General features: G+C 49.5%; 7 protein-coding genes across 7 annotated transcripts; 1 reads left to right on the top strand and 6 right to left on the bottom strand.

The window, feature by feature from the left end:
* Positions 1–102: 102 nt before the first annotated feature.
* Positions 103–1,155, bottom strand: DFJ58DRAFT_754580 (uncharacterized protein). The gene is made up of 3 exons (XM_041388009.1): positions 530–1,155; positions 441–483; positions 103–393 (listed from the first exon to the last, which is right to left on the bottom strand). The coding sequence occupies exons 1-2, from the start codon at positions 1,130–1,132 to the stop codon at positions 451–453; spliced, it is 636 nt and encodes a 211-aa protein (XP_041250822.1). The 5' UTR covers positions 1,133–1,155; the 3' UTR covers positions 103–393; positions 441–450.
* A 167-nt stretch (positions 1,156–1,322) lies between these two features.
* Positions 1,323–3,731, bottom strand: DFJ58DRAFT_754584 (uncharacterized protein). Its single transcript, XM_041388010.1, has 7 exons — positions 3,448–3,731; positions 3,304–3,397; positions 2,929–3,253; positions 2,102–2,874; positions 1,920–2,050; positions 1,724–1,867; positions 1,323–1,671 (listed from the first exon to the last, which is right to left on the bottom strand). Exons 1-7 carry the CDS (start codon positions 3,645–3,647, stop codon positions 1,494–1,496), a joined length of 1,845 nt encoding a protein of 614 aa, XP_041250823.1. The 5' UTR covers positions 3,648–3,731; the 3' UTR covers positions 1,323–1,493.
* Positions 3,732–8,021, bottom strand: DFJ58DRAFT_740762 (cysteine proteinase; the record flags this gene model as incomplete). Its single annotated transcript, XM_041387103.1, has 8 exons — positions 3,732–4,427; positions 4,477–5,796; positions 5,851–5,934; positions 5,989–6,102; positions 6,154–6,572; positions 6,623–6,696; positions 6,744–7,427; positions 7,474–8,021. The coding sequence occupies 8 exons, from the start codon at positions 8,019–8,021 to the stop codon at positions 3,825–3,827; spliced, it is 3,846 nt and encodes a 1,281-aa protein (XP_041250824.1). The 3' UTR covers positions 3,732–3,824.
* Positions 8,022–9,567: 1,546 nt separating this feature from the next.
* DFJ58DRAFT_720967 (uncharacterized protein) lies at positions 9,568–11,231 on the bottom strand (the record flags this gene model as incomplete). The annotated part of the gene is made up of 3 exons (XM_041384754.1): positions 9,568–9,585; positions 9,671–10,939; positions 10,992–11,231. 3 exons carry the CDS (start codon positions 11,229–11,231, stop codon positions 9,568–9,570), a joined length of 1,527 nt encoding a protein of 508 aa, XP_041250825.1.
* Positions 11,232–11,410: 179 nt separating this feature from the next.
* Positions 11,411–13,857, top strand: DFJ58DRAFT_865647 (dihydroxyacetone kinase; the record flags this gene model as incomplete). Its single annotated transcript, XM_041394163.1, has 11 exons — positions 11,411–11,507; positions 11,563–11,661; positions 11,716–11,805; positions 11,855–12,011; positions 12,065–12,082; positions 12,141–12,287; positions 12,336–12,477; positions 12,543–12,875; positions 12,925–13,282; positions 13,335–13,452; positions 13,506–13,857. The coding sequence occupies exons 1-11, from the start codon at positions 11,495–11,497 to the stop codon at positions 13,855–13,857; spliced, it is 1,827 nt and encodes a 608-aa protein (XP_041250826.1). The 5' UTR covers positions 11,411–11,494.
* Positions 13,858–14,002: 145 nt separating this feature from the next.
* Positions 14,003–15,612, bottom strand: DFJ58DRAFT_178492 (uncharacterized protein). Its single transcript, XM_041379068.1, has 8 exons — positions 15,524–15,612; positions 15,232–15,464; positions 15,031–15,171; positions 14,814–14,976; positions 14,706–14,758; positions 14,591–14,659; positions 14,311–14,538; positions 14,003–14,255 (listed from the first exon to the last, which is right to left on the bottom strand). Exons 2-8 carry the CDS (start codon positions 15,298–15,300, stop codon positions 14,088–14,090), a joined length of 891 nt encoding a protein of 296 aa, XP_041250827.1. The 5' UTR covers positions 15,301–15,464; positions 15,524–15,612; the 3' UTR covers positions 14,003–14,087.
* A 944-nt stretch (positions 15,613–16,556) lies between these two features.
* DFJ58DRAFT_178448 (uncharacterized protein) lies at positions 16,557–17,807 on the bottom strand. Its single transcript, XM_041379067.1, has 2 exons — positions 16,742–17,807; positions 16,557–16,688 (listed from the first exon to the last, which is right to left on the bottom strand). Exons 1-2 carry the CDS (start codon positions 17,451–17,453, stop codon positions 16,660–16,662), a joined length of 741 nt encoding a protein of 246 aa, XP_041250828.1. The 5' UTR covers positions 17,454–17,807; the 3' UTR covers positions 16,557–16,659.
* Positions 17,808–22,875: the final 5,068 nt, after the last annotated feature.

Below are 22,875 nucleotides of genomic sequence, written 5' to 3' on the forward strand. Positions count from 1 at the left end.
GTAAGCGATGCGCATGTCATGAGAGATTGCACACCCATGTAAGTCCGTGCGCGTGCGGCACGCGAGCGAGCACAATGCTAACTGAGATGAGCATCGTACTTAAAACCAAGAGAGCGTTACATGGTGAGGGAAGCAGAATAGACTGAGGCTAGAATGTGTGTTTGGGACCGCGAGCGGTGGGCGGTGGCCTCGACTTCTTGGGTGGTGAAGCTCCTGGTCGTAGGGGACAGCGAGGGAGGCGGGTACGCGTCTTCGGCGGGATGCGAGTAGTGTTGTGGATTAGTTTGTACCGTTCTAGTCTGGGGGCGCCAGGGTGGATGTGAGGCCGAGCTCAGCCATCGATGAGAGCCGCTTTGTCGGCGAGGATCTCGTCATGGAGTTGCTGGAAGTGGCCTGTTTGAAATGAGTAAGCGATGCGGACGTCATGAGAAATTGCTCACCAAGGTAAGTTCATGTTCGGGCGGCGCGCAGACGAGCAGAATGCTAAGTAAGATGAGCGTTAAAGTTAAATTTAGTGAAGATGTCATACCTGTTGTTTGCGCCGGTTGGCGATGCGCACGGTGTCCGGAGGCTTTGGCGGAATGGTGATAGACTGTAGATTAGTGTTGAAGGAAAAAGGTACTGTTGGTATGTCGGCGGTTGCAAGAAGAAGTTCTGGAGTTGTGGGGGTGCCGGAATCCTTGAGGTAGTTATCATCGTCGGCCACAAGGGCCGTGTACGAGTCAATGGAGAAGCGCTTGTGCCTCTGGATTCTTGACGGAGCGGGTGTATAGATGTCGCTAGCGAGGGGTGGTGGGTTGTCGTCGAGGGTGAAATCGCCATTCAGTATCTTTTTCGTGGTTCTGTGTGAGGCAAGAACCAGGCAGGCCGTCTTGAGGCAGAAATTTGCGACTGCAGCGCCGATGGAAAGGCGGTCGCCTGCGTTGTAGAATTCCTGACGCGTGGTGTCGAAGACGGTTTGCTTGAAGAAGGTAGCGGCGAGACAGGCCTGAAGGGGAAATGTGGGGTTGTAGGGAGGGGCGAAGGGTCGGGGGTTGGCCGCCTGCGTGGGAAGTAATCCCATTGCGACAAGGTATCCAGTGATGGTGACGCGGGCGGTACAGCTGAAGACAGTAGGCGTACTAAAAATCATCTTGGCAAGTGCTAAGTGGTGATACACGTAAATTGGACACTCAAATTATAATTGAGACGAGCTCTACGTATATAGATTAATTAGTTGATTTAAATCGGCGCTTCGCATGAACGCGTCAGTCACGTGTTTAAAAAATCAACCGTCAAGCTTGACCAAGGACACGTATCGACCAACGTTGTGAAATATGATTCAGATCAAGCTTGGTTGCGAGGAAGTTGACAGAGAATGGGTGCGATTAACGGGTTTTATATAATTACTATGGCTAGGCTATAGGTATTCGTAAGTTGATCACGAATCATCGACCAGATAAACGACAGTCAAAACAATGTCTGCTAGCCTGAAGGAGGGACATTAACACAAACTAGAATGAGTGTAACTGAAGCCTTTGAAGGATATTATCCACGTCAGGTAAACTCGTCTCCTTCCGAGCAACCTCGAGGAAAACCTCCGATTCTTCCCCGCCGGTGTTGTCTCTTTTCGAAACATGCCAGTGCTGTGGTTGTTGGCCTCGAGAGAAAACTTCGGTGATGTGTAATTCCCTATTGCAAGGCCGTCAAGATTATACTGGAATAGAAAAGGCGTAATACGTACTGTTCCAATAGCTGCTTTCCGTTGTATAGGTGATCCGACTTCGCAACGAAGTCAGGACTGGCTGTCGTAAAGTGGTCAAAACTAATAAGATAGTTATCTTTGGGCTGCAAAATCTTCGTGGCCGAAGGTAAGATCTCGGAAACCCTGCGCGTACCCTTGTGAGTTTTGCTCTTCTCCTCTAAGTACTTGTACGTACCGCGTCGCTTCTGCAGCAATCAGGTTCTCAACGTCATGTAGCATTTGAGATGCAGCTTCAGATATAACACGTGTGTCGTAGTCTTCTACATTATCAGCATCCGCTATGATAGCCACGGCCAAGCTTTGACACTAGCAAGGTAATGTGAACGCAAGGGAGAATGAGTACGAGACTGTGCTTACTCTTAGATGTATAACTTGCCTTCGGCGAGTTTCCAACGGGTCATCGCTTTCAGGTAGAAACACGAAAGTACAAGCGAAGTCCAATTGACGATAACGATCAGGTCTCTCAGAGGATGCAGATGAGCCATCTGCGGGAAGCAGTGATGGGACTCGGGAAGGTCGTGGAGTGTCTCCGCTGTGGTCCACCTCCGAACGCCTTTCATGTGCAGCATCAGGATCTGTGACAGATAATCCACCATTTGCCTTCTCCAGCAGGCCATGTATATCAGCAGAGGACATCGCATCCTCCAAAGCGCCCCTGTCAACTTCTGTCACAGTGCTTGCACTTTCGGCCACGGAGGGATTGGGTTTGGTTTCTTCTCGTTCTGTCACAGGCGATTTTCGTTCAGCGCCCTTCCCAAACGTCAACGCCCCGGGCCAACTCCAGTTCCGAACACCCATACTCATAGCGAGACTAGAAGGCATGCCCAGGAACCCACCGGAGGAATTACCGCCAGGACCGACTTCTTTAGCTGCCGTGTTTGTAGTCGCTCCCTTTTCAGTGGGTGAAGAGGCTTCCGGGCGATCATCCGCTTCGTGGCGTGGTAAATGACGTGGGATTAGAGAGAGAAGGTGTCGCGAGAGTGCGGGTGGATGATTAGATTGTCTGTATCTTGTGGACGGAACCACGTGAGGAGGAGAAAGAAATAACGCATCCAGTCCAGCTGGTAACTGCGACGAAAAGGTATCCAGTAGCGGTAGAATAGAGGGGTATAACGGATGAAGCGACAAGCCTAAGTCAAATTGGCAAGTCAGCGATAGATATGCGATGCCCAGACACAACGCACCAAGGTCGTCGTTCAACTCAAAACTCTTGCTTAAATCCCATGACCACGCCCATACAGTGAAGAATCTTTCTAGCTGCAACTCTAATGCTTCTTGCCCGAGGGAATTCAAGATCGAGGTGAAGGACCCATGCGTAAGTTTGAATTGCTCGTATCCCCGTAGCAAGTGAGCGCGAAGTGCGTAATCGTGAAGCGAGCCGTCGTGACAGTCGTAAGAGGGTTGCGCGCTTGCTTGCTCCTTCTCTTTTCCCTTTCCCTTTCCGTTACCCTTGACCTTATCCTTGGGTTTAGGCAAAGGTATCCGCGGAGTCTTTGCAAGCTCTACTGCCTGGCAAAAACTAGCATGAGAGCGCATCAACAGATCGAGAGTCGGCGTACTGCGTGAATCCAGAAGTCAGGCTCGGGATTGAGCATTATCATCCTTCTCGACTGGGAATGTACATTGTGGCAAGAGTCGGTCGGATGGAATATTCTACTGAGTGATGAGTATCTTGCACAAGGGGGAAAACCTGGGACTGCTACTCAGAGAAATTTACGAGCGCCTTGGCAAGTCCAACCTGCCTTAGCATCTTGTCGCGCGAAGTGGCGCGTTCCTGTGAAGTGTAAAAAAGGATCTGTGCTTGCTCTTCTGCATCCTCATCGTCTTTGGACACCTCTTCACTAGGACGTAAAGTCGGGTTATATATCGTCAGATAGAGCAACGCTGGATGAAGCCTGCTCATGTAGCGAGCCTTGGTTATGGTGGAACGGGGAAGGTTGCTTATTGTGAAAGTCAAGCGGGTATCACCCACGCCCTACGCCTCTATGGTGTGAAAGAAAACGTTCTAAGTAGTAACTAATTAAGATACGGGATTATGCAGGTAAATTACAGCTCATAGTTCTATAATCGTGGTATTCCGTCAAATGTCCATGCTATCATCAGCACTCTTCTGCAAATTCATGTCGGAAAATGGGTTAATGTCGGGATCAGAAACTGCTGGTGAGGGTAGACCATTCTGACTACTACCAACCCAAGAGTCAATATTTGCGTGCGCGCAGAATAGCGAACTGCGCGGGGGGTCGTCATCATAGTCAGGTTCCACCTCGACTGAGGACGTCGGAGAGGCCCTCACTGACGGGTCAGGGAAATCAAACTGATGGGACGCGAGTTCGAGAGGACAAAGAGTAAGACCATCCTCAGCAATCAGATCATCACTCTGCGTCTCCAACGTTGTCGGATCACCATCATCAAGGGGAGGTGGCGATGACGTAGGAGTCGACCTTGTGTTGGATTGTGGCGTGAGGTATCCAGCATTACTAGGCTGTTGTGTCGAGGGAAAGGGAAAGGGAGTTGCGCCGCTTTCACTGGGTGGTGTCGGCAGCTGCACCTCCGGTTCTGCAGCAGTTTCTTCCTCCATTTCGGCGGCAGCTTTACGACTGGCTTCCTCTATCTTCTCATTAGTCTTGCCCCCCAACGGAGCGTTGCTTCTACGCTTATAGAACAACAAATAGGCGTTGGAATTCTTTGAAGATGATTAATTGGCGCTAAAAAAGAACAGAAATTAAACTTACCACTGCATGACTGGCATCAGACTGCGTAACATACGAATCATCGAAGTGATACCACTGCTCTGTCACATGGTTGAGGGCATACGCGCGATAGTGCCCACCACCAAGTCCCCCCATGTGCTCATCGACGGCGTAGAGATCATAAATGAGAGGCTCCTCGACATCTCTAATGCCAAGCTCGTTGATGTTGACTCCACTTTGCGCGAGCCTAGTCCCCACTTGTCGTTCACCAACGAGAGCAGTAAGGTCGAAACCCTCAACAGGGAAGTCGACGAAAATGTCGATCTTATCGCGAAGGGTACGGCTGTTACTGAAACGCTTGAGGTGCACAGCAAGAATGTCCGGGACCTTCCAAAGGTCGAACTTCTTCGTAGCTTGCTGGTGTTTCTTGCAACGCGGGCAGTACCACAAGTCATCTTCACCCAACTGCTCCTGCTTCGTGAACTCCGCCAAACAATCATCAAGTGTTATCCCCTTCGCCTTCTGTACTGTAGCCGCCTCCTTCGCCGCCAAGTACTCAGGATGCAAGAAAGGCAGCCACTCATCCCACCGCGAGTTCTCGAACTGAGAGGTGCCAAAGTAGTACGACTTCATGTTTTCATCGAACTCGCAGAGGAAAGCGTCACCCTCCTTCAGTAATGGAGCTCCCGGTTCGACGTCTTCAATGCGGGTTTCCCACTGCTCGGATCGGCCGTTGCTGGAACCATAGCCACCTGCGGTGTAATCCTTGTAGCCAGTGTAAAGGCGCAAATTGAAGACGCCTTGTTTTGTGCCAACGATATATGCGTCAGGATCCATCCCAGAATCATCATCGGCGAAAACTTTCTGATCTGCGATGTCGCCTTCGATGACCATCCCGTCAACTTCACTAACGTCCCCATTCTCTTTGATCTCTGCGACAGAGTCGATGGGTGAGACTGTTGAGATGGGGATCGTGACAGCATCACTGGGAGAAGGATCGGCTTGCCAGGTATACAAGTCCCTTTCGTGGACCGTCCATCGTCGTAGGCGTTCGATGACAGCATCATACATGGCATCGACAGATTCTGCTTGATCTCTTTCGACCACCACGATAAATGGACAGCCAAAGTTATTTGTACCACGAGAATAATTGGAGTAGGAGGGACGAGCAGGGACCACATCCGTCAAAATCACGGGAAGGATGAAAGGATCATTATCCTTTGGCTTGTATGAGCGACTCTGGCGCGAATTACAGGGCAGTTCGAAACAGAAAATCTGATCATTTTCGGCCATATCGCCGCACATGATGCTGTCATCGAGATTCTTGTAGAAACGGTGATTAAACACTTCGAGGGTTAGCAACTGGAGTTCAAGTGATCAGCAGAGAACCTCAATAGTGTGCGAGTTTGTACTGACTTTTTTAGGCCTAACTCCCATCCATCGACCAAGCAGATTCTTCAGATCTTTGAACGAACTGTTGCGACCTATCCCGACGGGGACCTTTTGGTATGTTGTATTTAGCGAAACGAATGAAGGAAAGAACCGAAATCTTACCCTCCTATGAGGAAGGGACGGATCCCACGGAACATAATGGATAACGTGCCACCATTTTTTGTTCACGGGCAGAGGAAGTGTGAGATACATGAATGGATCGAATGTGATAGAAACCTGTAAAAACGATACTCAGCGGAGAGTGGTAAAGGTTCGCGCAATACGTACCTTCTCGCACTCAGGGCACACCAGAGTGCTCTTGTATTGGCCTTGAAAGAGGTCGACGATAACGCTATCGTTGCGCTTCATATATCCGTCCCAAGACGTCTGAGCTAATTTGGCGAGTTCGAGATCACCGCCTCCTTCCCAATCTGGTTTCTCGACGTAAGGTTTTTTCAGGACGCGATTGAGGTCCTCGTGTAGTCCATCCAGTAGGAACGCAACCAGCTCTTGTGAGTCGTGCTGCTGGTATCCGCTGAATTGAGGGGCAAATCTTTGCAGCTGCGACTTGAATTCGCGCGGCGAGTACGAAGTGCTCGTTGAATCTCGTGCCCAGATACGATGCAGGAGAAGCCCAAATGCCTCTGCGATGGCACCGTGCATGCCAAGCGGGTTATCGGGATTGAGTTCCTCTTGGTAGACGCCAGCTATGATAAGATGTTAGCGTTACTGACCACCATCCGAGGGAAATACTCACAAAGAAAATAATCAGTCAATTCTTTTGTATGCGCGAGGCATTGGAGCGCCGAGTTCATGAAGCAAGTATTTCCCCTACGCTCGTGTCAGTGGATCAATTGCTATTTGGCAACGAGGCGTACATGTTTCCCAGACCGAGGGTGCCAGGTTCTTGGATAATCTTACTGCTGCCCTTTGAAAATCCGAATGATTTGAAGGGAACGACTGCTGACTCCTTCGCCTTGGATGAAGAGCCTCGCCGCGACGGCGACGGCGTGCGAAAAGGTTGAGTGTTTTGAAATGCTGGTGTTCGTTGGGTACTCAGACGGCTGAAGAAATCGTTGTCATTGCTAAAGAGGGGTGGCGGTACGTGTACTGCTGAAGGTGGAGGTGCTCGCACAACCTGAGAAGCGTCAACAATCCAAACGCCATCCTCTTGAAATTCGACCACGAAAGGATCTTCCGGTTCTATCATGTTGTCCTCGACTGTCTTGTCTGTCCCTTCACTCACTAGCTCTGCTCCCCATGATGCGAGTTTCGATGCGGGAAAGTGAGAACCGAGGAATTCGCCGGGTTCAATCTTCCAGATTCTGTAAGGAACGTTGCTGCGAGCGGTGACAGCAGAGACGAGCGCCTTAAAAAGGGTCTTCATTGGATCTTTGATAGAGACAGTAACGTAGGAATACGGAGGTCCTGCGATATCAGCATCGGGACCCAAATCTTTGAGTACCAAGACCTTGAGACGTGGAGGACGAAGTTCCAAGGCGGTTTGCAGAAAGGCTTTGGCTATAACGGATCGCGGGAGCGGATTGATCGGTTGACCATACCTGAAGGGATATGAAGCAGTGAATGAAGTCGAGAAGTAACACGTACCAAGCCACAAGCTCAGACCAAGCTTCTTCGGGTAAGAACTCGACGTCAATTTGTTCGACTAGATTTGAGGTAAGATTTCCCTGGGAGTCAAATAGAGAGGAGTTGTCTGGTGGACCGATATCCTTCTCCTGCAATGACTCGAGTGACTTGTCTGACAATATTCCGCAAGCGATCTCCCAATGTCTGAACCATTGACGAGATATGATATACCAAGTGTCGCCCGCGACCATAGGCTTGTCACGTAGGTATTTGATACGTGCCACTTTCTGCTCGATGGTGAGAGAACCTGGTTGAGTTTGGACATCTTCACCCTGCTCTGCCATGTAAGCGTCAATTTCAATCTCGTGGACTCTTGGAGAATCAATGGAAGATATAGGATCTGTCATGATAGGGACGGGTGTAGCTGATGAGGGGCCTTCTGAAGCAGAGCGCTTTATAGAAGATGAAGAATCTGATTGCATAGATTGGGACCGCTGTCTCTTTCGACTTGCGGAAATCAATTCTGTTGGTTTTAAGGAAGGTGATGCTGCAGGTGATGGCAAACTCATGACATTTAAATGAGAAACCTCCTCGACAAACAAGAACGCGTATGTAACTAAATTTTCCCACGGGGGATACGAATCGACATGAGCCCTTCCGAATCAACGTGTTAGTTGGGCCGCCTCGAGTCATAATCTCGATCATGCAATGATTTGCTTCTAGTGATCTTCGATGGGTTCGGTAGGTAAAATTCCTCTAGCTGATATGTCATAGCATGGTGGAGCTTATTACATGCGACTCTGACTCGACGGTGTTTGTAGGTAAGTAGCAAGCCCACACAGATCCCAAAATGGATCAGTATGCATACGGTAAAAAAATTCGACGCGCGCATAATAGTAGCTGCGGGTCACAGACTTATATGTCTGTGTACACCAGGACGCCGATCTCCGTTTCCAAATACTCATACGCATGGCCAGCTCGTGCGAAGCACGCCGGATATGTACAAAAGCAGTTGCCCCTCTCTTTGATATTCACATTTTGGTTTTCGCTTCAGGGAAACATGCGTGCCTGTATTATATAATATGCGCGCATGTTACGCTGAAAAACTTTTGAGTTTGCTACCCAAGCAGTGTATGTAAATAATATGCATGCAGCTGTATGTCACTCGATACGGGCATCTCTACTATGACCAGACTTTGAAATCATCGGGCTCATCCGACAATCTCGACGTAAATCACGTCATAGATCGGCACCTCGCTGATCACTCCAAGTGGACCAACCAACGATTTGCGACCTACTGTAACCTACATATGGTGTGACCGAGGGACTTGTTCCTGTTCTCTTGCCCTGCACGGTCTGACATTCAGTATCCGGTCAGAAGTAAGTCTGCTCTCTTCTTTCGGAAGTGCCAAGAGTCGGTTTAATATGGACGACTTAAGCTTGGGCCAAAATGCCACCTTCAAAAGGGCGTTCCCAGGCCGTACCATCAAACGTTTCAAATTTGGGAAAGAGGTTTTCCTCGAACAGACACTCGTTTACGAGTCAAAAGGGATCATATTAGTTCTCCTTGCTACTGTCTCTCTGTTGTACTCGCAAGAGGTAAAAGTACAACCACTCCAACCTCCGTCAGCGTCAGTCTTCCCACCAGATGCCACAGTGTCCTCCAATGTATTTTGTGTCAAATGCTACTTGGCACGCTGGGTCCCAGATGGCACACGGTCTCCAACTACACGACATCAGCCAATGTCGGAACCTCCGTACATTGTCTTGACAGGGTGACTATGCAAGGAATGTCTAGTCGAAGAGAATTGATGTCATGTATGAGGATCCTTGGACAGATGCCTGCGCTGCGCTCCTTGACCATGCGTAACTCAGCACTGTCGATAATCGTCGATGTGATTCAGCCAGAGATCGGAAAAACTTTCAGATGCGAGAAATATCAGAACTTCATTTTTGGAGGGTTAGAAACTAGTAGGGCATCACTTGAGCTCCAAGAGCATTAGATTGGAAGGAGAGCTACGTTGAGAAGGGCAAGTTATGAGACGGTTGGATTCTCGTAGCGGATCACTGAACACAACTGTGCCACACAGACAAGTTGTGGACAAATTAAGCATTCTACATATCAACGATTGCCTACGGAGTGACAAGGATTAGCATATAACTGACACACCAGGAGATGGAAACCAGCTTTCAAGTATCAACAAAATTTCCGACGTACCTCTGGGCATAATCTAAACGCCTTGAGGTGCTCATTCACCTTGTCCCAATGACGCCCATAATGGAAAGGAAGCCGCATACCCACAGTTATCTCCTTCACCTTCGGGAAAGCTAGAGAGACGATGAGAGCAAAAACTCTAGGATTTTGAACAGTTGTGTCCGCGAGTACGAGATTATAGAGATCGTTTTCGCCAACCTTCGATGCAGGATACTCATCTATTCCCTTCAACACGTTGGCGTTGATCGCTAGGTGAGCGCTCCTCAGAAGAGGGCACTTGTTCACTAGTAAGATGAGGCCGTGTAGAGTGATGTTGGATGGGGCCGCCTGTGCATAGCTGTCATTGAGGTTGATGACTTCAAGGCAAGGCCAAGATGCACCCATAGCAGTGAGCTCCTCGTCTGATAAACGAAAGGAGTTGGCCATCAACAGATGGAGCTCTCGTAGCTTGGAGAAGCAAAGCAGAGGCCTGATGGTATCTATATCAATAGATGCTGGGCGAGGTTCATGGGACTTGTATGACTGCACTCGAAGACTTTGAATAGATTCTTGTCTTTGTTGATTTGACAAGGCATTGAATAACTCCAGCAATCCTTCAGGTGACGACCCTTGCTTCATCGTAATACGCAGATGAGAAGGCGAGGGTTGGACCACCTGAATAAATGCAGTGATAACACTTAGACGAAAGGAATCGATCCCAAAGCTCTTGATCCGGGAAAAAGGTGGTATTCGAGGGAGAGTAGGATGCGGAAACTCTGAAAAGTCGTACGAATGGCCATTCGGGATACTGATGTCTAGTTTGGTTAACGATGGGTGCCATGCAACGAAAGTGATCGCCGCTTGGCTGAGTTGGTCGCAATGAAGCGTTTGAAGATGAGGGAGGCTCATAACCACATTTGACACGATGGCCTTGATGGATTCGTGCGACCCGTACCCGAAAAGACGGAAAGATGATAAATGAGGGCATAAAATGGGAAGAGGTGAGATGAACGAAAAATCAGGGATGTGAAAATAAGAAACCTGGATAGCAAGATCGGTCAGGGATGGCACAAAGAAAACGTCGAGGAGGGGATAGTCTTCGGGTGCCCAGTGACTGTAACATTGAAGACGCCGCAAGTTTGGGAGGGGCGGTTGAGCAACGGGCGGCTGTCGAAGAGCTTTCAAGAGGTAGCGACAAAAGGTTAACTCTGGATTGAATGTCAAAGACAGAACTCGCGGAACATATTTCTGTAGAACCTCCCAATCTCTAGCGGTCAAGGTGATTGTACGATTCTAGTACCCCATCGTTAGCACTCAATAAACAACTCTGACGTGATAAACCTACTATGTAGTGGATAGCGCCAGTGCCTGAATCCGACAAGCACTGTATCAAGCAAGGCGGAAAGTATAGATCTCTCCACAACACATCCAAGGCGGGTTCGTGGAATACTCGGCATGTCCTCGCAAGAGTCATCTGCCCGAGATTTCCTCCGAGTCCCGGTTCATCATGATAACTCAAAGAGGAGCCATTTAGGTGACGGAAGATCACGTAGATGATATCGTTCAACTGCAGAGCGGGATGCATCGTAAACCTGAATGATCACTTAAAAACTCAACGGAAAAGATTAAGAAAGGATGCGAATATCGATAGAAGCTGTTTACATTTGCACTGGGCTAGAATTATCAATATTCAAATAATCTTCTCGGATTCAATGGGTATGACTGCCGTACCCACGGGTATTTTAACTACTACGTCACGGTCAGGTGCGTTCCGGCATATCGCGTCTATATGATCATGAGCTTCAAGTTATTACATGTAAACTCCTTCCTTCCCACCCCACAGTCATCATGGTCGTACAAAGTAAGGCCTTATCAATGTCATGCCATTGTAACTGCTCAGCTAACTTTGAACGCAGGCAAGCATTTCCTGAACACAGCACCCTCTCTCGTGCTCGATTCCTTAGAAGGACTGTGTGCAATCAATACACATCTAGCTCTTGATCCGATCCATAGGGGTAACGTTGCAGACCGATGATTAGGATCTTTTACTAAAAAACTCGGATATGTAGTCGTGTACCTTGCTGATCAGGATCGCTCCAAAGTTGCCCTCCTCTGTGGAGGTGGCTCTGGTCATGAACCATCCCACTCAGGTTTCGTAGGTAAATAAGCCCTCGCATCACATTCTAGAACACGTTGACCTGGATGCAGGCCAGGGAGCTTTGACCGGTGAGCAGAATCACTATTCTTTATGTGGCCATGACTTAGTAACCGACATTCACGAAGCTGCTGTGTGTGGTAATGTCTTTGCCTCTCCAAGCGCTGGTCAAGTTCGTCGTGCAATAGATTTGATTGACAACGAAAAAGGGTGATTTCATTGTTACGGCTGCAATCTTATCTGCTGACAGTGACTGCGTTTAGCACCATCATCGTAGTCAAGTACGACTCACCGCGATGACTCTTGTGGTATGAGATTGCTCACGAATCTTATATGTAGGAATTACACTGGCGATGTCCTCAATTTTGGTCTAGCCAAAGAAGAATATGCGGCCCGTGACCCCGAAAAAGCTGACCGTGTCAAGTTTGTCATCGTAGGAGATGACGTTGCTGTAGGAAGAACCCAAGGCAATATTGTTGGAAGACGGTATGGACATTTCTCAAAATTCCATTATATCACCTGAACATTCTACAGTGGTCTCGCTGGTGTTTGTCTCGTGTATAAAATTGCAGGTGCTCTCGCACAAACAGGCGCCACTGTAGATGAGGTCTACGATGTCGCCCAGTACGTTTCCTCCAGGCTCGGTACTATAGGTGTTGGTCTGGACCACTGTCATGTACGAGTCACTGATCGAGTATTGAGGACATCGTTGTATTCACAATACTCTGTCACTTCATGCAGGTCCCCGGCACCGCTGTTCCCGATACACATTTAGGTGCGAATGAGCTCGAAATTGGTCTCGGAATTCACAACGAAAATGGCCACCGCCGCATCTCTCCTGTTCCACCTCTCAATGAGCTCATCCCCACTCTCCTCGGAATGATCACTTCCACAACAGACAGAGAACGATCTTTTGTTCCCTTCAAGAACGACGGCACAGACCGTGTTGTTCTCCTCGTCAATAACCTCGGCGGTCTCAGTGAACTCGAGCTCGGTGGAATAGTTGCTGAAGTGAGGCGTGCTCTAGACAAAACTGGAATTAAAATAATGCGCCTGCTTTCTGGTTCTTTCATGGTTTGTTGAACCCCTTTATGTTTGCAGAATTGATGATAACTCCTGCTAGACAAGTCTCAACATGCCCGGATTTTCAATTACTATGCTCCTTCTCCCCGCCGCAAATGACACAGGAATTCCGTCCGCTGATCTCATCCTTTCCTTACTCGATGACAGTACCAATACCCCAGGATGGAAGTGGTCCTCTAAGTCTGTCCCAAAGCCACCATCTGTCTCTTCATCCCTCCCGACTGCAACCCGCGCGAAAGCCTGGTCAGCCTCACTCAAAGCCCCCGATATCAATCAATTCAACAGCGCCGTAGAGCGTGCATGCCGAGCCCTCATTACTGCCGAGCCCGAGATTACTCGCATGGACAGCATAGCTGGTGATGGGGACTGCGGACTTACGCTCAAAGGTGGTGCTACAGGTACTTCACGTTGTAATCATGATATGCGTGTGTATACTCAATATTTATACAGCTGTGCTTGAGGCTCTGAGTAGAAACAGCATTTCCGGCAACGATGTACTTGGCAGCGTCATTACAATCTCTCGTATTGCTGGGGACGCGATGGGAGGAACTAGCGGAGCCCTCTATTCGTCAGTGAAGTTCCTTATGGTCTGATTCATATCTCATAATCCTTATGTGTCAGAATATTTTTCTCTGCACTCGCCCAAGCGCTCGCTAAAAGCTCCTCCTCGACCGCCACACAAGAAGTATGGTGCACGGGGCTAGAAGCTGCTCTAGGTCGTTTGTATACTTACACCCGGGCACGACCTCCTTCTCGTACACTGGTCGACCCTCTCGCTGCGTTCATCGGTGCACTGTCGTCCGGCCTTGCGGCAGCCGTGGAGGCCGCTAGAGAGGCCGCTGAAGGGACGAAAGACATGGAGGCGAAGGCTGGCAGGAGCGCATATGTCGATAGCATAAAGCTGAAGGCTGAGCGGGTCGCTGATCCTGGGGCATGGGGCGTGAAAGTTGTGGTGGAGGCGCTAGCTCAGTAATAGTATTTTAGGCATCTCACAGGATTGATTTTCTAAACATGTTACTGACGCGGTCACCATGGAGGTTGTTTATCGAGAGTGCCGTAGCGAGAAACTAAACGAATTCGAAACGCGAGGAAAGAAACGGTGACACTTTGTGGCCCGATTCGGTATTCGATGTGCTGAGCCGCTCTGTGTCATCCTCTTTATGTTGGATAACAATCATAGTTATCTCCCATGCCCAAATTGCCCTAGCAGCAACAACACGACCGGCCGCCTCCATGTTCTCCGGGGTCTACTTGAACTGCCACTGGTTGCTGTTGCTGTTGTAAATTGGGGTCCGGTGTAGGAGGTCCATGATAATCTTCATCGCGTATGAAGGAGTGATCACTCCCAGGAGCACCCGCTGCAGCATAACGCTGTAAATTTACGCATCAGACACCCAAGACACGGTTAAAAATCGACTAGTCATACCTGCAGACCCTGAGCAAAAGGGACATTGGCGACGGGTGGCGTTGCATGATGGGGCGGCCGGGTAAATAGGTGTCGTAGGTGGGTTCTCAAGGTGGTAGCGGCGGCAACTGGTGGTAGAGGTACAGGTGCTGATGGGGGAGCTGAACGAGGGGTTCTCATCATAGCGAGCCTGAGTCTTTTGAGACGCCCATGGCGCTGTTCAGGTCGTGGTCGGGAAATTTGAGAATGCTGTAATGAACAATGTAAGAAAGAACCTCAGAAGATACGCTGTTGCACGCACTTGACGCATTCCGTGGAAGAAATTGGGTTCTGTATCATAGCCATCTTGCTCTTGCCCTGGGATCTCCGCCTGCATAACGGTCAGTAGTGAAAGAGTTGAGGAAGGAGGTGCATACACCAAGAATACGGTCATGCTGCTCAGCGAGCACACTGCATTGTCCCTTAGATTCTGAGTGAAATGCGGGTGAGTATGGTAGCCTCGGGTGACGTCACTGAAAACTTGCCGTTAGACCAATCAAGGCAGCTGGCCTTTGCAGATTCGTCCATGGCGTCCATCATGTATTTGTGTGCTTCGAGGGCTTCATCAGGTTTACCTGCCGAAAGGAATGCCTGGCAACGTTTCTGGTGAGCAGTGAGACACAAAGACTCAAGATCCCAGCCAAAGAGCTGGACAAAGCAGTCAGTTATGAAAAGCACTATGTATACATCGTTTTGACGCACCACAATCAAGTCTTCGTATAGTTCATGAATGTATTTCGATGAGAACGCGCCCGAGTCGACAGCGACAGTGAAATTGTCAGCAGCTTCGTCGTGACGCGCGCCATCCAAGGCTTTGATTCCCAGCCGAACGCGTAGATGTGTCTGATGTGCGAATTGCAAAGATCAGCATCGATAACCAAGGCGAAGCTGCATGACACTTACTTCCACCACACCACGCGCGAGAGGATCGGTATTCGGACAAGCGGCAGCCAGCTCTTTGATGAGTAACATTGCCTCCTCGTGATCAAGATAAGAAACTGGTTGGTTTCTGAATCTTGGTTTGTGAACATGGATGCGACGTCGAATGCTATCCTGGCATCTCGGATGTGGCCTGTTCCGCAGAGGGCGATGCCTTTTGAGATGTAGCCTGTCAACGAGGGCTGAATGCTGATGGACTATGTTACGAATGAAAGTAAGCCTTTAGTGGGGGCCATGATAGTTCGGTATAGCTCACCTTGATTGCATCATCAAGTGCGAGGTCCCATGCGTGTTTTCGTGCGATAACGAATGAACGATGGGAATATGAAGTATAGTCATTGGCGTTGGTGTGGATGTCTTGGGTGAGTAGCTCTTCAGCGGTATCCAGGTCCCCAGCGATGCATGCATTGCGAGCTGTCGTGATATCCAGGATCTGCGTGAAGGATGGTCTCTTCGGTATTTCCCACGCTGAGGTCTTGTCATCTTGGCCTCCACTGAAGATGTGCTTGCCGTCCGCGGAGAAAGTGACAGATTTCTGCGGGGATGAGTGCTTAAAGATGGCGATGGTTCGTTGATCTGAGAGCCGCCAGAGACGGACATGGTTGTCATAAGATGCAGAAGCGACGAGAGTGCCAGAGGGATTAATGGCAATGTCGAAGATCTGGTTAGTGTGGCCTTTCCAGGGATGACCGACCTGCTCCCAGGTCAATGGATCCCACTCTTGTATGGTAAAATCGGAATAATTGCCTCCTGAAAGAAGGCGCGTGCCATCGGGCGTCCACGCGAGTGAAAAGGTATAATTCCCAAAAGATGCGATGCGTTCCTTGGTGCCTGGATTATAAATTTGGATATTGGAGGATGTTGCCACGGCAAGAAGATCACCAGAAGGCGAATAGCGAACGCAGAAGACAAAATAATCACACTTGATTAGTTCTCCTTGCATCTGCCACGTTTTGGTACACCAAAACTTTGTCGTTTCGTCCCGTGAACCAGTAGCCAGCATCGCACCATCCGGGGAAAAATCCACCGAGTGGATCCAATTGGAGTGGGCTTTGATGGGTTGGGTGAGAGATTCAGCAGTTTCACCGTGCCAGGGAATGATTTCTCCATATTGATCACCGCTTGCTATTATTTGACCATCTCGTGATACCGCCAATGCCCACACCTGACTGCGATGCCCCTCCATCTTCTTCAACACAACACCTGTCTCCAAGTCCCAAAGACGAAGTGTCTTGTCTGTCCGAGCCCGTAACCTATTCGTCGCTTATCGGGGAAAACTGCGACTGCCTTGACGGTATCCTCATGACCTTGAAAAGTTCGAATGAGTGTGGTGCTTGCGATGAGCTGTGGCATTTTACTGGGAGGTTGATCGTGTTGAGCACGATTGAGGGACTATGGGTGTCTTTCTTTAAGCTGCAGAGGTGCGTGTATTGTGCGTTTTTATGCTGCTTCACCACGCTAACTTCATTTCCATAGACGCCCAAGACACGAGGTAGTTCGCTCCCGTTGTAGCAACCAACCAACCAGTTATAACCGCCTTCCTCGACTGCACTGCGTACATGCGTCCGGTTCATGTCTCCACAGCTTCCAGAGTACATCCCCTCCCATCCAATGACGATAGTACAGATGTTACTTACCCGCACATCCATGGTGATACTTGCATCATGGTAAAGCGTTATAAGAGACGCCAAAATCGACGTTAGCTTTCGAAGCTGTATATACACGAAATCGATTGCCCTCTTACGAGCACCGGGAGGTCCGCTTTCCTGTCCAACCTGATTGCCTTCATCAGAGGACACATCAGTGATAGGCAGGGCTTCCACGATATACGACGGAGGCTTTTCAACCCACATATCATCATGTCCATCCCCCTCTCCATCCTTCCGTTTCTTCTTCCGAGGCCTCTCGCTATCCCAATCTCGGTGTTTTTGGCGCACGGCAGTGAGCGACAATGACTCTCCGCCATCCTCGTCCATATCAAAGAAAGCAAGCGGTCCACCCTTAGAACTCTTCTGTTTCTTGTTTTTCTTTTTCTCCTTCTCCGCGTCTTTCGGTTTGGATCCCCTGAGTATGAAGGTAGGCTTGAACGTAGCCAGGTCTACATCTTCCACGATACCATTCGCTGGCAGTGCCTTGACATCCTGGCCTCGTTTAGACGGCAGGGGGCTCGTCCACCTTATCGACATTGTTCATATAATCCTTCTCCTCGTCGCTCTCCTCATCATCACTTGTAAAAATTGCTTTAAAAATATCCATCCCAGGACGCTCATACGTGAGCACATCATCCCCCGCCCATCATCTTCCCCCATGCCGATATTCGCAACGTCGCGCTTGCTACTTCCGGAACCCTCACTCTCCACTTGCGTCGCTCCCGCCCTTGCACCAGCGAATTCGTCTGCTATCGCTGTGCCCGTGAACTCAGGTCCCGCAGTCTGCGCTGACAGCACAGAGGTATCGACAAGGACCTCCAGAACCGCGTCCGTGACGCCAAAGCACTCACACAGCAGCGCAGGCTGCCACGTACACACCCCGCGCGTCATAACACCATACATGCCCAATCGATCAGCATGCACCTTCGGGACTTCTCCTCCGCCACATCCATACTGTCCGTCCCCTCTTCTGGCTGTGCAGCAGGCGTGTGCGGGCCCGAGATCTAGAACAGCGGCACTTGTAAATTGCCCACCCATGGCTCTAGAAATGGGGCGGAATAACGCAGCTGACTTTGCATAGTCGCTCATCTCTTTTGTGAATTCCTCGGGTGTCTGCCCAGGCTTCTGTGGGGGCGCCTGAGCCAGGGTTTGCGTGTGCACGCAGATAGGCCACGCTAACCCACCTCGGTTTCATAGACGCCCAAGACACGGGGTAGTAGTTCCAGCAAGAATGCTCGCTAGCAGTCATAACTGCCTTCCTCGACTGCACTGTGTACATGCGTCTGACTCATGTCTCCACAGCTTCCAGAATATATCCCCTCCCATCCAACATATGGCGATGGTGCAGTTGCTACTTCCTGGCCCTGACTGAAAGCTAGATGATCTGTCCGTAGATTGCCCAGCATGGATATCATTGTTTCTCGTGTCCAGCAGTTTCTCCAACACTTTATCATGTAACTTGTGCTGGCGCGCATAGCTTACTGCAATACCATCTTCTTGTCTCATCGATTCCAAAAATCTGCGTGTGCCCCATATACAACCAAATTTCTCACTTCTCGCGTTTCAAACCCGCTCCTAATGGGGTAGTTTCCGTCTTTTAATGCGCGTTTTATCCAAATCATAGTTTTCAAAGGGTTAGCCTTGCTTCCAGCGTTTTGCCTCCTCGCTTCACAGTTTCTCAGCCACCCCCGGCCCAACTGGTTTCAGTTTTTCTCGTTTGCCAATAACCTTCCAATCCTGCACCACCGTGACACAAGTATGCGATATGATCATGATGGTCATCTCACTCTATTAACATCGGTGAGCTCCCACTAGAATCAAAGTTACGCGAGCCTGGATTTAATCATTGACATGTCGCTGCAGTGTTCAGCTACGTTATGTTATCAATCATGGAATACATGGACCCAATCCTCGGCCATACATCAAGTGAGTACCACAACTTTGAAACAATCTTTCACGGTACAAGAACTTTCATGTCCAAGGTCTCGCGATCCCTCACCTTACGACTCGCTGTAGACCAGTATAAAGAGTCTGTAAATCATGTCTTATCGTGCGTATTGAATTTTGATGCCTGTGCTCTCCAAGGTCTGAAAGGACGACGACGACAAGATCGATTATTTGCGCTGATAATTGTATTTTTGCCGTGCTTACTAGCAGCACCTTCATACAGCGCATTTCACCGTCTTTCTACGGTTCAACCTCTCGTCCTACGTACGTACTTGCGCTACACCGGGCTCAGTAACAGCGGCGAAGAGCTCTCACCCAGAATGTCTGTCCCTCTTTGCTGCGCGTCATTCCCGAAAAAGTGGACGTTCCAGGAAAATGATAGTACATGGCTATCTGTTTTGTTGGGGGGGTTGGGGAGGCGGGTAAGTGCATCTTTCTCTCATGACGTGTTCCCAACGACTGAATTACATATCCTGCGTCCTACTCGTCGAAGATGTCCCTTGAGTCCCGATCTGATATCCATCATTGTGGTAGTCATCCATGTTGTTTATTGGTCGACGACACCCTCGTGCCAATGTGCAATTTTTGGACAGCAAAGGATGGTAGGGACATGTGATATTTACTCATCGAAAGACAAGGTGATGCCAAGTTGTCCCACTCCCGAAAATTCTGACAGGACGAACTAAAGGTTGCAAGAAATGGTAAGTAGTGAAGTGACGAGACTTTAGTCCGATACACATGCATATATGATACGTATACTGTACGATGTGAAGCGCAAATGCAAACTGCTCAGAAATTCATAAACTTTGAAACAAAAAATATAAGACTACAATATTTCTATGGTCCTGATGTCCATCGAGTCTCCAACAGAAGCCACGTCGTCGACCTGCCCAATGATATTATGGTCTGACGCGATCCTCTTGTATTCTACACTGCCCTGCTGCGATAGCAAAAATGCGCAGAAAGGCTGCTCAAGGCGAACAAGTAACCGCAATGCGCGTGATTCTAGGTCAACCACCTTCTGATTTACAGGAGAACCACTGGACCAGGCGTCTGACGGAGAAGACGGTGGCGTCCCATAATCCTCCTCGCTCTCCGTATCGCTTCCAAAGTCAGACGGTTCCACAAATTCAGGCGGTCGTGCAAAGTCAGGTAGCTCGAGGAGAGACCGATCCCAGGGACGGACAAGGACAAATCTTTGCTCAGTGGGCCTTGCCGGCCAGAACTGAACCAGGGTCTCTTCGGTGGTGATAAGCAAGTCGCGAAGCCCGTCTGCCTTCACTCGATACCTGAACAGAGTGTCTGGGGCTGGACTACGCACCCGTCTGACTTCCCTGACATTGAATGCAATACAAGGCAGATGCAGTCTCTGTGCTGCGAAGCGAGGGGCGCTCACGTCGCAAAGCCGGGTATAAAGGTTCCAAGCGAAATCCACAGCCACCGTCTTTCGCAGCAATGAAACCGATGACTGAATTTCATCTTCGAGTAGGGGTGGTAGCTTGCATGGTGGAGCTTCGTATGAAGTGATGGAGGCTGGTAGACAGCTATTGAACTCTGATGGTTTTCCGACCCAATCGAGGCTGGTGATGTCACCCGACCGAGCCACGATCTCCTGCAGGAGCCGCCCGAGAGCCTTGTCCTGCTTCTCGCCATAATCTACTGCCAGGCGGACACCAAAGATGCCAAACAACGAGTATGCGATGTCTTCCTGACGCGTGGTAACGCGGGTTGACGCCCAATGGAGTTTCTCTCTGGCGTCACATTCATACTGGGACGGAAGGCTGCAACGGCTGGTGAGTCTATGCCCGTCGCATCCTTCAACTCCTGCATGATTGCGACGGACTCTTTGTGGTTGGGAGTGCGATCATTAAGATAAAGAGTCCAATTGTTCTGATAAAAGAGAATGATTTTGGGAGCGATGAATTCTTGAACCGTCCATCCGCGCGTGTTCCAAGCGCTTTTTTCCAGTGCGCCAGACTTTGACGATGGCGGAACATCCGACAGGTAGACGATCGTGAGCGCGGAGTGGAGATACCAGATGAACATGGAGTTGACCGATTCCTGGAGTTCGACGTTGTTGCTCTTATCGATGCAGCATGTATCGCTCCATGCCCAGTTATACCCGCATCATGAGCAGTGTTGCAGAAGGACCGCAACTTCGTCATGCCACCAACCGGATCCAACTCCGAGTCATACACGCTCCTGCCCTGGATATCCTGCAGAAACGGCTCCTTCCCTTCCCACCTGTGTGATAGCGCGGCATATTGGAGATAAGTCATCACCACGTCTTCGATGTGCTTCATGGGGAGGTCTAGATGCGTGATTGTTGATGACACAAGCTCCTTATACTCTGTGCTCATTTTGAAGGCGGCTTATCTGCGCCTCTCGATCGCATAAGAGACCGGTGATAGTGTCGAGTACACGGAGTGGAGCATTGTCGAGTCGGACGTCAATGACCCGTCGAATAGCACGTTCTACCTCAGAAGGTCTGAGATACTGCTGGCGCAGCTCTGGAGAAAGAATTAAACATGTTGGCGAATGTGTTATTCAAAGGCTCACTTCGTGTCTGAATGTCGGGTGCATCATCCAATTTGGACAGCATCGTCTCGAAGGTCAGGATCGCTTCATCATAACGTCGTGCACCATGAAGCGCTGAGTGCTTCAGATTGTATCCAACATAAGATACAGAGTTGAGTTCAATGACCTATGTATCGCCGCAATGAGCATGGATTATGAAATGATAGATGCCAACTCACCTTCTGCGCATCGAGAAGTGCTTCCATCCATAGCATCTTACCCAACTTTGCCTTACTACGATTTGCAAAGAGAGCATCAGACGCAGGATTCAGGTTGATTGCGGCCGAGTATAGGTCAATGGCCTTGTCATAATCGCTCGCAGCGAGGGCGGCATCTCCACCGGCAGCACAGGGCAGCGCTGCATTCTTTCTTGAAAGCTGAGTGAAATATGGGTGAGGATTGAAGTCTGATTATCACGGACTCCGGACTTGCCGTTGGACCAATCAAGACAGCTGGCCTTCGTAGATTCGTCGATGGCGTCCATCATGCATTTGTGTGCTTTGAGGGCTTCATCAGATTTACCTGCCGAAAGGAATGCCTGGCACCGTTTCTGGTGAGTAGTGAGACACAAAGATTCGAGATCCCAGCCGAAGAGCTGGACAAAGCACTCAGGTATGAAAAGCACTATGTATGTATCATCTTGACGCACCATGGTCAATTCCTCGTATACATCATGAATGTATTTCGTTGAGAAGCGTGCCTAAGTTAACAGCGACAGTGAAATGGTGAGCAGCTTCGTCATGACGCGCGTCATCCAAGGCTTTTATTCCCAGCTGAACGCGTAGATGTGTCTGATGTGCGAGTTGCAAAGATCAGCATCGATAACCAGGCGAAGCTGCATGACACTTACTTCCACGACACGACACGCGAGAGGATCGGTATTCGGACAAGCGGCAGCCAGCTCTTTGATGAGTAACATTGCTTCCTCGTGTTGATCTGCGCTGAAGAGGGCGAATGGCCTGGAACACGCAATGAAGCAGAGAACATGCGAAATGAATGCAATGCACCTTGATCAAGATAAGAAAATGGTTGGATTCTGAATCTTGGTTGGTGAACATGGATGCGACGTCGAATGCTGCCCTTGCCTCGCGAATGTGACCTTTTCCGCAGAGAGCGATGCCCTTGGAGATGTAGCCTATCAATGATGGCTGAATGCTGATGGACTATGTCACGAATGAAAGTGAGCCTTTAGTGAGGGGGCCATGATAAGTCAGTATAGCTCACCTTGATTGCATCATCAAGTGCGAGGTCCCATGCGTGTTTTCGTGCCATAACGAATGAGCGATGGGAATATGAAGTATAGATCATTGGCGTTCGGTGTGGAATGTCTTGGGTGAGTAGCTCTTCAGCAGGTGTCCAGGTCCCCAGCGATGCATGCAATTGCGGGCTGTTGTGACGGCCAGGATCTGCGTGAAGGATGCTCTGTTCGGTATTT

This window comes from Suillus subalutaceus, assembly GCF_016647625.1.
Source record: "Suillus subalutaceus strain FC151 chromosome Unknown DFJ58scaffold_2, whole genome shotgun sequence".
Lineage (NCBI taxonomy): Eukaryota > Fungi > Basidiomycota > Agaricomycetes > Boletales > Suillaceae > Suillus > Suillus subalutaceus.

What these genes read in the sequence shown, in the direction of transcription:
- DFJ58DRAFT_178448 (XM_041379067.1), bottom strand. Translation starts at nt 17,453, where the DNA reads ATGTCGATAAGGTGGACGAGCCCCCTGCCGTCTAAACGAGGCCAGGAT. An exon ending in ACCTCGTGTCTTGGGCGTCT is followed by an intron (nt 16,689 to 16,741) that starts ATGGAAATGAAG and finishes CAATACACGCAC; the next exon opens with CTCTGCAGCTTAAAGAAAGA.
- DFJ58DRAFT_754580 (XM_041388009.1), bottom strand. Translation starts at nt 1,132, where the DNA reads ATGATTTTTAGTACGCCTACTGTCTTCAGCTGTACCGCCCGCGTCACC. An exon ending in CCAACCGGCGCAAACAACAG is followed by an intron (nt 484 to 529) that starts GTATGACATCTT and finishes CATCTTACTTAG; the next exon opens with CATTCTGCTCGTCTGCGCGC.
- DFJ58DRAFT_754584 (XM_041388010.1), bottom strand. Translation starts at nt 3,647, where the DNA reads ATGAGCAGGCTTCATCCAGCGTTGCTCTATCTGACGATATATAACCCG. An exon ending in GCGCTCGTAAATTTCTCTGA is followed by an intron (nt 3,398 to 3,447) that starts GTAGCAGTCCCA and finishes ATCACTCAGTAG; the next exon opens with AATATTCCATCCGACCGACT. An exon ending in GGCAAGTTATACATCTAAGA is followed by an intron (nt 2,051 to 2,101) that starts GTAAGCACAGTC and finishes TTACCTTGCTAG; the next exon opens with TGTCAAAGCTTGGCCGTGGC.
- DFJ58DRAFT_178492 (XM_041379068.1), bottom strand. Translation starts at nt 15,300, where the DNA reads ATGTTACTCATCAAAGAGCTGGCTGCCGCTTGTCCGAATACCGATCCT. An exon ending in TCGCGCGTGGTGTGGTGGAA is followed by an intron (nt 15,172 to 15,231) that starts GTAAGTGTCATG and finishes TTCGCACATCAG; the next exon opens with ACACATCTACGCGTTCGGCT. An exon ending in TATACGAAGACTTGATTGTG is followed by an intron (nt 14,977 to 15,030) that starts GTGCGTCAAAAC and finishes TGCTTTGTCCAG; the next exon opens with CTCTTTGGCTGGGATCTTGA.